Genomic DNA, 15,371 nt, shown 5'->3' with positions numbered 1-15,371 from the left:
TAGGTAGGGTGGGGGACAACCTTATTTTTAGTGGTAGCTCGTTCCACAATTGAGTGGCCGCTGCAGAAAAGGCTCCATCTCCTCGTGTTTTTAAATTGCTCTTAGGGACAATAAGGAGGAGCTGATCAGCTGACCTAAGAGATCGTGAGGGAGTGTAAACATGTAAAAGATCTGAAATATATTGTGGAGCTGATCCAATTAGTGCTTTAAAAACAAACAATGAAATTTTAAAATGTATCCTAAAATTGACTGGAAGCCAGTGACGAGAAGCGAGGATCGGGGTGATGTGTTCATGTCGTCTAATGCCTGTTAAAAGGTGAGCAGCAGCGTTCTGGACCAAGTGCAAGTGTGCCAGGGAAGCCTGGTTAACACCGAAATAAAGTGCATTGCAGTAGTCCAAACGTGTGGAAATAAAAGCATGAATCACTCGTTCAAAATCATTAAACGATAGAATAGATTTAATCTTGGATAAAAGCCTCAGATGATAAAAACTTTTTTTACACCAAGATTAGAAACTGTAGGTTTAAAATAAGGTAAAAGGGAGTCCAGGTCCTTGTGAAAGGCATCACAGTTTCCCTTAAGGTCCAAAATGATTATTTCAGTTTTTTCTTCATTAAAATTTAAAATTTAAATTTAAATAGAATAATAACATAAATGATGTGAAATCATAAACTCCCAAACAAAGAAAGAACTCAGTAAAGTGCAAGGGTAGAGGACTTAACATAAATGATGTGAAAAAGAACAAAAACTTAAGGACTAATGACCAATACTCAGGATTAAAGCAATGTGGAACCAGACTGAACAGGTGAGGATAAAGGATTGGGACAAGGGGGGCCCAGACCACCCACAAGAAACAATCATGAACAAGTAACTTATACAGAAAAACCCCAATACATCAAATCCACAAAAATCTTTAATGGTGCACAGACGGGGAGCAAATCCCAACAGGAACAGATCTTCCCTGAACACCTATTAAATCCTTTCTGACTGCTGCTGTTGAAATCCAGTACGACTGCTCAGCATCTCATCCGTCCCAGGCAAACTCTAATTCAATCAAACAGAATCATTTCACTTGACCTGATTGCCGTCGTTGTCTCGTCATTCTGATTAGTTTGTTTGTTGGATGAGAACCTCACAGTGATGCACTGAGCATTTAAAAACCACACGTATGCTGCTAAACACACGGTTCCCTCAGCAGGGCCTCTGTGTTTGTTCAAATCTGTGATCTTAAATAACGTATTGACAAAAACGTCAGTCTACAAATTGAGCCGTGTTTGTTTGTTTGTTTGTTTGTTTGTTTGTTTGTTTGTCACAGGTTCTTTGGATGATTTCCACTCATATGGATTTGAAGATTATGATCAACCACAAAATTTCCTTTAAAGGTTTTGACTTTGCAAGTGTCAAGGTCATTGGGGTCAAATGAAGATCACTTTTTTATTTTCACCCTCATGTCCACCAAATGTCATCCAATCATATTTTCCCCTCATTCATTTTCTACCACTTATCCAGGTCCAGGTCGTGGTGGCAGAAGACCAAACAGCTAATCCCACACTTAGGAATACCTCAGGATCCTCCGGGAGGAGATACAGGACTCGGGCAAGTATAGGGACGTGTGGGAGGAGCCACTCGTCCAAGTCATTGTAACTCTTCCCGGGGGATCCTGAGATATTCCCAAAACATCTGGAAAATATAATCCCAAACGTGGCACACATACTGAGGTGGGTTCTGGACCAGGCCAGTCCTATACAGGACATGAGGCACAGAGATGGATCCTTATCTCCAGATTCCATAGGGTGAAGTCTCTGAGAGTCTATGACTCCCCATGGACGGATCACCAGTCTGATGCAGGTTACTAAGTGTCTTTTCCAAGGGCACAGATAATTAGCACTAGTGGGACAGCTCACATTACCCTGAGGCTGCAACCATGCGACTAGCCCAAACAAAATCTAATTTAAGTCATTTACAGGGGTCAAGATCACTGAAATCAAAAATCAGATTTTTCATTCTATAATTGCCCAGCTAGGTCAAATTATCCAAAGGTCAGTGATTAGTGTCAGGGTCATTGGGGTCCAAGGAAAATATTTGTTTTTCAGTCCAGTTTGTACCGAACCTGGTGAACATATGTTGGTGGGTCTAGTCAAGGTTCTCTGCCCAGGTGAGGTCACATTTGCCAAAGGTTAAGGTGCCTTGACACTTGCACAAATCTGATCCCTGCACCGGCACCCAATCTGCTGTGCTGGAGAGTAAACTCATTGTAAACTCGTTGTAAACTGTGCACGGCTGCGTGCAAGTGCACAAAGAAAATTATGAAATGTTCAAAATCTCTGGCACACTACATTAACATTAATTTTGTGAATTACACGTGATCATTGTGCAAACAATTAAAAACACTGTGTTTCACTACGAGTCATTGCGTCAGCGCAGCACATCAGAGCGCAGCTCATTTGAACGATTATGATGAGATGTTAAACCTATAATAAACATAATTTTAATGACTGTGCCAAAACATAAGAAGGAATGAAAATGCATCTGTTTTACCAAGCCAATACAATATAAATAATTTCATTTTAGACTATTCTAAATGTGTTCTCCACATCATAAAGTGCACAAGAACAGCTGCAGCTGTAGAAAATCCTTCTGTGATTCTGGAGTGATTAGAGGTGGTTTCATCAGCCAAGTTCTGAGAGCAACTGATTAATCTGCTACGAAATAATTATTTTATATGACGCAGCATCCAGCAGCACAAAGTAGGTCGCACTGGCATGACGGATTGCTCAGCAGTGTGGAGGTTAAATGCGTGCTACTGTCAAGGTGCCTTTAGCCATTAGGTTCAAGGTCATGTCTGCCTGTCTGTTTGCAGACTTATGGAATCTGGAGCTAAGGACCGCCACCTCCGTGCCTCAGGTTCTGTATCGGTCCTGTTGCTGACTTACACCAAATGTACTATGTCACTGAAGGATGACCATGAAATTGCCCTTAAAGAATTAATTTTGGCAAAGGTCAAGGTCAAAGAATTAAATTTTCAACCCAAGTGCGGGACACACTGAGGTAGATTCCATATTTAAGGTGCCCTGTCACTTGCATGACTTTGATCCACGCACTTGCACGCACTCTGCTGTGCAGGAGCTGGCAAAGAAAATTTGGAAATGTTCAAAGTCTCCATCATGCATTAATTACATTAACATCAAGTGAACATTGCACCACAGTTGAAAAACACTGTGTGTGAGTGCGTCAGTGCACCGCATCAGAGCGCTGCTCATCTGAACAATTAGAATGAGATGTTAAATCTATCATAAACGTACTTTTACAGCTACTCATAAGAAGGAATGAACATGCAACTGTATTACCAAACTATTACAATATAAACATTACAAATAATTACCTTTTTAAACGGTTCCAAATACGTTCTCCACCTCATTAACCGCGCATGCGCAAGAGAGAAAAGCAGCAGCTGGAACAGTCCTCTGTGATTCCAGAAGCAATTGGAGACGTTTTCAACACTGAGAGAAAATGATTAAACCGCTACGAAATAATTATTTTATATACGCAGCGTCCAGCACACAATGTGGGGCATCCAGTGGAACAAAGCACGGCGTCCAGCTGGGGACACAGCGGGTGCGATCGTCATGACGAAGTCCGTGCAAGTGCGCAGATCAAAGTCGAGCAAGTGTCAGGGCACCCTTACCCTGGAAATTTCACCCAGGGGTCAGTCATAGGTCTAAAGGTCAAAGTCATTGAGGTCAAATGTCAGATTGCTGAAACCCTTCCTGTCTTCATGCCGATGGCTGCTGTTACCTAGTTAAAGTGATTATTCAGTGAGGCAGAGAGCTGTGAACATATTTTCTGTGCAGGTGTCCCAATGGAACAAGACACCATCTGGGTTTTAAAAAAAAAAACACAGGTAGTTGAAGAGTGGCTGGTTCTTACCGGTCTGGTGGCTCCTGGTGGGAGAGCATGAAGTCCTTGCTGCTCCAGATGGCCCTGCTGGTTCTTTTTGGGTCGAGGGCTGCCTTCCTTGCCGAGTCCTCCAGCCTCAGCTATGTCCACACCGCTGTCCTCGCTCAGCGTCTGGCCGCTGTCGGACAGCTGTGACAGTGTAGCACCTGAACAACACAATGGTGTCAGCTGTAGGTTTTCAAAAACCAGCTGCTGGTCATGTGACCAGTGTTGTAATGTGCATCATAATCTTATGTGTTGATGCATGTACGTGTGACCCACCAGAATCACACACATCACTACCTCTTTGCTGACACCTGGAATCTGCAGACAACCGGTTCATGTCTGTTGTGTTGGTCTTTTGGTTGAGGGCAGGTGAGCAGGGCCGGTCAGGACTGCATGGCGGGGCAGCGGGTGTGATCAGGGAGGGGCAGGGTGAAGGGCATTGTGATGGACTGGGTGATGGTGTGGGAGATGCCACATTGGAAGAAGCTGCAGATTTTGAGAAGAAGGAGGACTTCTCATAGGAACTAGCCCTAGAGTAGAACTTGACCATTGCCTCAGTCTTTGCAGAACTGGAGAAGTCACAATGATGCAGGAATCCTGGACAGGTGAAGTGTCCTGAAATGGGCCGATTTTGATGGGTGGGGTATAGGTGGAACTGATGTGCAAAATGGGAGTGGTGTTCGAAGTTAGATAGCTCGATGGAACCTTGACAGGGGTGATGGCGTAAATTGACGGACGTGTGGTGGGTGGTACCAGTGCAGACGTGTTGAGCGGATGCTGAGGGGGGCTGATGTATGGTGGGGAGGGATTTGAGTGACTTGTGTAGGCATTCTTGAAACAGTCGGGTCGGTCCGGTAAAAAGCAGGCTGGGGTTCGGCTGCACCAGCCTGGCTGAAGGCTTTCGACCCAGATCTTTCTCCATGAACAACCTGCTTTGGTCTTGAAGAGTAGCAGGCCTGAAAGATGGAGGAGATGCACACGAAGCCTGCATTTCATCCTGCAACTACAAATAAGGCAACAATTAACATCTCATCTCTAATTCATTTCTAAACACAATGATACAAGAAGATGAAGAGGAATCACAGACTGCAAACCTAATTTAATTTAATTTCATTTATATAGTGCCAAATCACAACAAAGTTGCCTCAAGGCACTTTACACAAGTAAGGTCTAACCTTACCAACCCCCAGAGCAAGCACACAGGTGACAGTGGTAACAAAAAACTCCCTCTGAGGATTTGAGGAAGAAACCTCAAGCAGACCAGACTCAAAGGGGCGACCCTCTGCTTGGGTCATGCTAAAGACAGAAATTAGAAAACAATTCACAAAACGAATATACAGGAAATGTTTCTGGTGCACAGGACAGGAGAGTTTCCAAAGAAGACACCACATCCATCTCTGGATGGAGCCGCACCTGAAACAGAGAGTCTGACATGTGTCTTCTGCCCCCCCACATGCCTAAACAAAAAGTGCAATAATGTTACCACTGCATCCTCGACACCTCTGCCAGTTCTGTATGCAAACTGCAGTGAGTCAAGCTGTTGTTTAACATGCAACAAAATTTCAGACCTGATGATCTTCTCAAAAGTCTTCATTACTAAAGAAGTCAAAGCTACAGGCCTGAAATCATTAAGTACTTTAGGGGAGCCACTCTTTGCTAATGGAACAATAACTGAATGTTTCCAAAGCTTAGGTACTTTGTGCAGCTCAAGAGACAGTGAAAAAATATAATGAAAAATGCTGCTCAACTGATCTGCACAAGGTTTTAATACTTTGCCACAGATATTGTCAGGTCCAGGGCTCTTAGCCTTAGTTTTCTTAAAAACATTTGCCACATCATCCACATCAATAGAAAATGCCAGAGACATAGACAAAGTATCTTTAAAAACACCTGTCCGTGCAATAAATTTCTGATTTTCAAATCGAAGATAAAAGTCTCGGTAAGCGCATCGGAGGCAGTGAGAGCAAGGTGTAAGGATTGGGGAAGAACGTCACCCGCTGTCAATGTCGCCGCTGATCTGAGCATGCAGAGCTGTATCTCGCATTCATTGCACCTTACCTTTGGATGTTGAAACCAGGATGTGTATAACAGTAACATTACTAACAGATAAAATCAATTTCAAATGAGAAATAGCTAGTATTGCATTCACTCAACGCGCGGGATCGGACTGAAGGCGCTAGCGCGCCGTCTTCTCCCTTGCGTCACGGCAATGTCCCGGATGTACAAACAATTTTCGTGGAGGGCCAAATTTTAGCTGCAAATTTGTCATTTTTAAAGAAAGATTTCTCCGGTGAATTACAAATTTGGGTTTACAAATTTACTTTACTGTATTCATAAGGGTCTTATAAATATATATCAGATATTTCCTTCTGAGATCTGACCACATCTATTTCAATGAAGGTCTACTTTAAGTAATGGTTTAATCACTGCAGATTTGAAACATTTAGGAACAGATCCAGACATTAATGAGAGATTATTAATTTCCAGCACAGTCGGCTCAAGAGTGGGCCACAGGTCCTTAAACAGTTTTGTTGGTTTTGGATCAAATAAGCAGGTTGCACTTTTTGTAGACGTTACAAGTTTCGTCAGCATGTCTAGTGAGATACTATCAAATTCTGTAAATCTAGGTAATATCTCAGTAATGGCGCTCACCTCAATAGCAGGGTGTAGTGGCTGGGTTAAGGCATGCTGGGATATGTTTAACCTAATGTTTCGGTTCTAAACAGAAGCCCTGTGTACACCGCCAACCCGTTCACATTTCTAACTGTTTTTCCCCACTCGGCGACACACCGCCGAGGATCAAACTCTGGTTATTGGCGACTCTGTTTTGAGAAATGTGAAGTTAGCGACATCAGCAACCATAGTCAATTGTCTTCCGGGGGCCAGAGCAGGCGACATTGAAGGAAATTTGAAACTGCTGGCTAAGGCTAAGCGTAAATTTGGTAAGATTGTAATTCACGTCGGCAGTAATGACACCCGGTTACGCCAATCGGAGGTCACTAAAATTAACATTGAATCGGTGTGTAACTTTGCAAAAACAATGTCGGACTCTGTAGTTTTCTCTGGGCCCCTCCCCAATCAAACCGGGAGTGACATGTTTAGCCGCATGTTCTCCTTGAATTGCTGGCTGTCTGAGTGGTGTCCAAAAAATGAGGTGGGCTTCATAGATAATTGGCAAAGCTTCTGGGGAAAATCTGGTCTTGTTAGGAGAGACGGCATCCATCCCACTTTGGATGGAGCAGCTCTCATTTCTAGAAATCTGACCAATTTTCTTAAATCCTCCAAACCGTGACTATCCAGGGTTGGGACCAGGAAGCAGAGTTGTAGTCTTACACACCTCTCTGCAGCTTCTCTCCCCCTGCCATCCCCTCATTACCCCATCCCCGTAGAGACGGCGCCTGCTCCCAGACCACCAATAACCAGCAAAAATCTATTTAAGCATAAAAATTCAAAAAGAAAAAATAATATAGCACCTTCAATTGCACCACAGACTAAAACAGTTAAATGTGGTCTATTAAACATTAGGTCTCTCTCTTCTAAGTCCCTGTTAGTAAATGATATAATAATTGATCAACATATTGATTTATTCTGCCTTACAGAAACCTGGTTACAGCAGGATGAATATGTTAGTTTAAATGAGTCAACACCCCCGAGTCACACTAACTGCCAGAATGCTCGTAGCACGGGCCGGGGCGGAGGATTAGCAGCAATCTTCCATTCCAGCTTATTAATTAATCAAAAAACCAGACAGAGCTTTAATTCATTTGAAAGCTTGACTCTTAGTCTTGTCCATCCAAATTGGAAGTCCCAAAAACCAGTTTTATTTGTTATTATCTATCGTCCACCTGGTCGTTACTGTGAGTTTCTCTGTGAATTTTCAGACCTTTTGTCTGACTTAGTGCTTAGCTCAGATAAGATAATTATAGTGGGCGATTTTAACATCCACACAGATGCTGAGGATGACAGCCTCAACACTGCATTTAATCTATTATTAGACTCTATTGGCTTTGCTCAAAATGTAAATGAGTCCACCCACCACTTTAATCATATCTTAGATCTTGTTCTGACTTATGGTATGGAAATAGAAGACTTAACAGTATTCCCTGAAAACTCCCTTCTGTCTGATCATTTCTTAATAACATTTACATTTACTCTGATGGACTACCCAGCAGTGGGGAATAAGTTTCATTACACTAGAAGTCTTTCAGAAAGCGCTGTAACTAGGTTTAAGGATATGATTCCTTCTTTATGTTCTCTAATGCCATATACCAACACAGTGCAGAGTAGCTACCTAAACTCTGTAAGTGAGATAGAGTATCTCGTCAATAGTTTTACATCCTCATTGAAGACAACTCTGGATGCTGTAGCTCCTCTGAAAAAGAGAGCTTTAAATCAGAAGTGCCTGACTCCGTGGTATAACTCACAAACTCGTAGCTTAAAGCAGATAACCCGTAAGTTGGAGAGGAAATGGCGTCTCACTAATTTAGAAGATCTTCATTTAGCCTGGAAAAAGAGTCTGTTGCTCTATAAAAAAGCCCTCCGTAAAGCTAGGACATCTTTCTACTCATCACTAATTGAAGAAAATAAGAACAACCCCAGGTTTCTTTTCAGCACTGTAGCCAGGCTGACAAAGAGTCAGAGCTCTATTGAGCTGAGTATTCCATTAACTTTAACTAGTAATGACTTCATGACTTTCTTTGCTAACAAAATTTTAACTATTAGAGAAAAAATTACTCATAACCATCCCAAAGACGTATCGTTATCTTTGGCTGCTTTCAGTGATGACGGTATTTGGTTAGACTCTTTCTCTCAGATTGTTCTGTCTGAGTTATTTTCATTAGTTACTTCATCCAAACCATCAACATGTCTATTAGACCCCATTCCTACCAGGCTGCTCAAGGAAGCCCTACCATTATTTAATGCTTCGATCTTAAATATGATCAATCTATCTTTGTTAGTTGGCTATGTACCACAGGCTTTTAAGGTGGCAGTAATTAAAACATTACTTAAAAAGCCATCACTTGACCCAGCTATCTTAGCTAATTATAGGCCAATCTCCAACCTTCCTTTTCTCTCAAAAATTCTTGAAAGGGTAGTTGTAAAACAGCTAACTGATCATCTGCAGAGGAATGGTCTATTTGAAGAATTTCAGTCAGGTTTTAGAATTCATCATAGTACAGAAACAGCATTAGTGAAGGTTACAAATGATCTTCTTATGGCCTCAGACAGTGGACTCATCTCTGTGCTTGTTCTGTTAGACCTCAGTGCTGCTTTTGATACTGTTGACCATAAAATTTTATTACAGAGATTAGAGCATGCCATAGGTATTAAAGGCACTGCGCTGCGGTGGTTTGAATCATATTTGTCTAATAGATTACAATTTGTTCATGTAAATGGGGAATCTTCTTCACAGACTAAGGTTAATTATGGAGTTCCACAAGGTTCTGTGCTAGGACCAATTTTATTCACTTTATACATGCTTCCCTTAGGCAGTATTATTAGACGGTATTGTTTAAATTTTCATTGTTACGCAGATGATACCCAGCTTTATCTATCCATGAAGCCAGAGGACACACACCAATTAGTTAAACTGCAGGATTGTCTTACAGACATAAAGACATGGATGACCTCTAATTTCCTGCTTTTAAACTCAGATAAAACTGAAGTTATTGTACTTGGCCCCACAAATCTTAGAAACATGGTGTCTAACCAGATCCTTACTCTGGATGGCATTACCCTGACCTCTAGTAATACTGTGAGAAATCTTGGAGTCATTTTTGATCAGGATATGTCATTCAAAGCGCATATTAAACAAATATGTAGGACTGCTTTTTTGCATTTACGCAATATCTCTAAAATTAGAAAGGTCTTGTCTCAGAGTGATGCTGAAAAACTAATTCATGCATTTATTTCCTCTAGGCTGGACTATTGTAATTCATTATTATCAGGTTGTCCTAAAAGTTCCCTGAAAAGCCTTCAGTTAATTCAAAATGCTGCAGCTAGAGTACTAACGGGGACTGGAAGGAGAGAGCATATCTCACCCATATTGGCCTCTCTTCATTGGCTTCCTGTTAATTCTAGAATAGAATTTAAAATTCTTCTTCTTACTTATAAGGTTTTGAATAATCAGGTCCCATCTTATCTTAGGGACCTCGTAGTACCATATCACCCCAATAGAGCACTTCGCTCTCAGACTGCAGGCTTACTTGTAGTTCCTAGGGTTTGTAAGAGTAGAATGGGAGGCAGAGCCTTCAGCTTTCAGGCTCCTCTCCTGTGGAACCAGCTCCCAATTCAGATCAGGGAGACAGACACCCTCTCTACTTTTAAGATTAAGCTTAAAACTTTCCTTTTTGCTAAAGCTTATAGTTAGGGCTGGATCAGGTGACCCTGAACCATCCCTTAGTTATGCTGCTATAGACGTAGACTGCTGGGGGGTTCCCATGATGCACTGTTTTTTTCTCTTTTTGCTCTGTATGCACCACTCTGCATTTAATCATTAGTGATCGATCTCTGCTCCCCTCCACAGCATGTCTTTTTCCTGGTTCTCTCCCTCAGCCCCAACCAGTCCCAGCAGAAGACTGCCCCTCCCTGAGCCTGGTTCTGCTGGAGGTTTCTTCCTGTTAAAAGGGAGTTTTTCCTTCCCACTGTAGCCAAGTGCTTGCTCACAGGGGGTCGTTTTGACTGTTGGGGTTTTACGTAATTATTGTATGGCCTTGCCTTACAATATAAAGCGCCTTGGGGCAACTGTTTGTTGTGATTTGGCGCTATATAAAAAATTGATTGATTGATTGATTGATTATTTTCTTCTCGAAGTAATCCAGGAAATCTTGTGCTCTAAAAGGAGAGCGAACTACAGGTGGTTGTCCATGAATAAGTGTTGCCACCATGTCAAACAAGAACTTTGAGTTATGCTTGTTTTTGTTGATCAAATCAGAGTAGCAAGTCCGCTTTGTAGCCAATAATGCATGCTTATAGTCTAATATAGCATCACGCCACGCAAGGTGGAATACTTCTAATTTTGAACTACACCAGTTCCGTTCTAGACCTCTTGCCTTATGCTTGACGTCGCGCAGGTAATCATTGAACCAAGGTGACTGTGTTTTGGGGTGTGTGGTTTTAATATAGGTGGCACAATCTTGTCGAGTGTAATTTTGAGTGCTGAGTTTAAACTATCCACAAGAGTGTCTACTGATTGGGCATTTTCCAAATGTGAAGCTAAGACATCAGGCATTCTAGCTTCAAGTTCAGTCATAATTGAGGAGTTGATGCGTCACCGTAGTGATAAATAAGGTTATTGTTCCACTAAACACAGCAGCAAAACTGTAAACTTAATGAGTGATCAGAGACCACTGATGTACAGAGGTGTCAAATCCGATTCAGAAAGTAAAAACCCTTCCATGTGTTGCTTCTACCTGTGCACCTAAAACAGGTGATCTCAATAATTAGCTCATCCACCTGCCTGAAGAGCTGAATTAAGTACAATCAGCTGGTTTAGTGGGAAGATGGAACAAATATGTGGCTGGACTTTTACTTTCTGAAGCTGGATTTGACACCTCTGCTGATGTAAGAGGCATGATGTCAATATTTGTGACAGCAATACCACGTGCAAGAACAAAATCCAGGTTATTTCCACTAATGCGCGTTGAGTCCTGAATGCATTGCTGAAATCCTAATGCATCCACAATTTCCATAAATGATTTGCCAAGGGGATCAGAAGGCTTATTTATATCAATCAATCAATCAATTTTTTTTTATATAGCGCCAAATCACAACAAACAGTTGCCCCAAGGCGCCTTATACTGCAAGGCAAGGCCATACAATAATTATGTAAAACCCCAACGGTCAAAACGACCCCCTGTGAGCAAGCACTTGGCTACAGTGGGAAGGAAAAACTCCCTTTTAACAGGAAGAAACCTCCAGCAGAACCAGGCTCAGGGAGGGGCAGTCTTCTGCTGGGACTGGTTGGGGCTGAGGCAGAGAACCAGGAAAAAGACATGCTGTGGAGGGGAGCAGAGATCGATCACTAATGATTAAATGCAGAGTGGTGCATACAGAGCAAAAGAGAAAGAAACAGTGCATCGTGGGAACCCCCCAGTAGTCTAAGTCTATAGCAGCATAACTAAGGGATGGTTCAGGGTCACCTGATCCAGCCCTAACTATAAGCTTTAGCAAAAAGGAAAGTTTTAAGCCTAATCTTAAAAGTAGAGAGGGTGTCTGTCTCCCTGATCTGAATTGGGAGCTGGTTCCACAGGAGAGGAGCCTGAAAGCTGAAGGCTCTGCCTCCCATTCTACTCTTATAAACCCTAGGAACTACAAGTAAGCCTGCAGTCTGAGAGCGAAGCGCTCTATTGGGGTGATATGGTACTACGAGGTCCCTAAGATAAGATGGGACCTGATTATTCAAAACCTTATAAGTAAGAAGAAGAATTTTAAATTCTATTCTAGAATTAACAGGAAGCCAATGAAGAGAGGCCAATATGGGTGAGATATGCTCTCTCCTTCTAGACCCCGTCAGTACTCTAGCTGCAGCATTTTGAATTAACTGAAGGCTTTTTAGGGAACTTTTAGGACAACCTGATAATAATTAATTACAATAGTCCAGCCTAGAGGAAATAAATGCATGAATTAGTTTTTCAGCATCACTCTGAGACAAGACCTTTGTAATTTTAGAGATATTGCGTAAATGCAAAAAAAGCAGTCCTACATATTTGTTTAATATGCGCTTTGAATGACATATCCTGATCAAAAATGACTCCAAGATTTCTCACAGTATTACTAGAGGTCAGGGTAATGCCATCCAGAGTAAGGATCTGATTAGACACCATGTTTCTAAGATTTGTGGGGCCAAGTACAATAACTTCAGTTTTATCTGAGTTTAAAAGCAGGAAATTAGAGGTCATCCATGTCTTTATGTCTGTAAGACAATCCTGCAGTTTAGCTAATTGGTGTGTGTCCTCTGGCTTCATGGATAGATAAAGCTGGGTATCATCTGCGTAACAATGAAAATTTAAACAATACCGTCTAATAATACTGCCTAAGGGAAGCATGTATAAAGTGAATAAAATTGGTCCTAGCACAGAACCTTGTGGAACTCCATAATTAACTTTAGTCTGTGAAGAAGATTCCCCATTTACATGAACAAATTGTAATCTATTAGACAAATATGATTCAAACCACCGCAGTGCAGTGCCTTTAATACCTATGGCATGCTCTAATCTCTGTAATAAAATTTTATGGTCAACAGTATCAAAAGCAGCACTGAGGTCTAACAGAACAAGCACAGAGATGAGTCCACTGTCCGAGGCCATAAGAAGATCATTTGTAACCTTCACTAATGCTGTTTCTGTACTATGATGAATTCTTATATTTTATATTCTTATATTTATATGAATGTTAAAGTCACCAATGATCAGAATGTTATTTGCACTAGTGGACAGGTTAGAGATGAACACACCAAATTCATCTAAGAATTCAGAGTATGGGCCAGGAGGCCTATATACAGTCAGTGACAAAGTAATACGGCTGATTTTTATACTTCTGACCTTGGCAATATGTGGCATCATGGGCAGAGTGGAGAATCACATGTTCAAACGAGTGATATTTGGACCTCCAACAGCTAAACCTAGATTTATAAATAATAGCAACACCCCCACCTTGCTTCGCATCACGAGGGACGTGACTAAATGTCCCTAAACCTACACCCAACGATGACTCCTCTGAAACACCACAAAAGGTTTGCTGGTTCAGTCCCTATGGAAACATGTACTTCTGCCCACCAGGAGCCTATTTCCCGAAAGCATCTTGAGGCTAAGATCAAAGCATCACAGTTATGTAGCTCATTAAATCAGTGTTTCCCAAAAGCATTTTAATTAAAGAGGCTCTGTAAAAAATGGTAGAACAGTGTTTTGCAAGGCTTCAGAACCTCCAAGAGGAAAAAAATGTATCATTTGTTGAGGTTAATACAATCACAGAGATTTTTTTCCTATACATATTAAACTCCCAGTTCTTAAAAGTGTATAAGGTCTTTGGGATTTTTAAGATTTCAGTCATGAACATAATTGTCTTTGGCACCACTATAATTTTATTTATTCGCTTTTAAACAGGGGATTCATAACAATATGATCACAACTTGTGTTGTTTCAGAAAAATTCATTAATAGGTCAACTGAGGGGAAAAAATTAAAATGAACAGATGGCCTTGAACTATGTTCAGTAGCGACCATAGCAACATCATAGATCATGTGGGGGCTTCCCCCGATGTGCGCAAAGGATGATGGGGAACACACAGCAACAGCCAATCAGAGTAGAGGATCAGTGGTGGGCACAGTTCCGCTAATCCGCTAATTATCAAAGCTAATGTTTTCATTATCGGATTAGCTTTTCAGATAACTTTGAAAACCATCATTGGGCCAATTATCTTCCAATAGGTTTTGGTCTGATAATTTTTAGACTGCTAACATATTTTTGCAGGCTTGAACAAAGCCTAACAGTTACATGTATTTATTATGTCTAAAATCAGTTGAGTACCGATTTGTTAAATGTTTTGTAGTACATGTGTGCAGTTCTATCCTCTGCAAACAGAGGAAAGCTGGTTCTAGACTAAACCGCTCTATCCTTTGCAGACAAAGGAGAACTAGCCACACAAAAAAATAAATAAATAAATAAAATAAAGCTATTTTCTTTTAACCCCATACTGATATGCTGGCAATAGCACCCAAGTCATCCAGAGGCATACAGTTTTAACTTATGGTTAAAATTTTAACCAAACTAATTTCGAACAAGTTATTTAAATTAACGTCACGTCTGAAGTTTTATAAAGTGAAAATATCAGATATATGTTTTTGTTTTAAAGTAACGCACTAATTTTGAAGGTTTTAGTGTGGACATGCTGTGTCCAGGTGCATTATGGGTAATCTCAGTACATTCACGACAGAAGAAATGCATGTGAGATTATGTGTCGACGCGGGTTGAGGAGCGAACCTGCGTCAGACAGAACCCAGCGCTAAAAATAACCAGAAAGTGGTTCCAACAACAAAAACAATTTATTTTTCACCTGTGCCTAAATAAAATGTACAAAACCAAAACCAACGTCCTTCTGGAGGAGTGACTGCTGGCACGCTCTCCAGCGCCCGCAAGGAGAGAAGTCCGGCGCTCCTGGACCCACTACCACCAGACAAACACCCCCCAGGTGGACACGACAAACTGACTCTCTGTGAAGCAAAGAAGATGTGAGGTAAGTCAGCAGTTACAACAATGTCTTTCAAAAGACACACGCTATCAGCAACACATTCAGGTCTGTACTTTCTATCTTTATGCAAATGAGCAGCTTCTCACAACAAGTGGAGGATCACTTATCCTGCACGCCACAGCAGTGAGAAGCAAACTGCACAATTCTCATCACAATTCAAGTATACTGTGTAACAAAACACC

The 15,371-nt window shown here is 41.4% G+C and overlaps 1 protein-coding gene across 1 annotated transcript in view; it reads right to left on the bottom strand.

The window, feature by feature from the left end:
- The window catches only part of LOC117510012 (whirlin-like), a 274,252-nt gene that overhangs the window by 23,453 nt on the left and 235,428 nt on the right, over window positions 1-15,371 (bottom strand). The window contains exons 8-9 of the mRNA XM_034169619.1: window positions 4,240-4,945; window positions 3,928-4,103 (exon numbers count right to left, since the gene is read on the bottom strand). Coding sequence (XP_034025510.1) covers window positions 3,928-4,103; window positions 4,240-4,945 — 882 coding nt within the window. The remainder of the gene's footprint in view (window positions 1-3,927; window positions 4,104-4,239; window positions 4,946-15,371) is intronic.

Source organism: Thalassophryne amazonica, chromosome 5 (assembly GCF_902500255.1).
Source record: "Thalassophryne amazonica chromosome 5, fThaAma1.1, whole genome shotgun sequence".
NCBI lineage: Eukaryota > Metazoa > Chordata > Actinopteri > Batrachoidiformes > Batrachoididae > Thalassophryne > Thalassophryne amazonica.
Note: the sequence above shows the minus strand (reverse complement) of the source record. Positions and strands in the feature narration are given on the sequence as shown.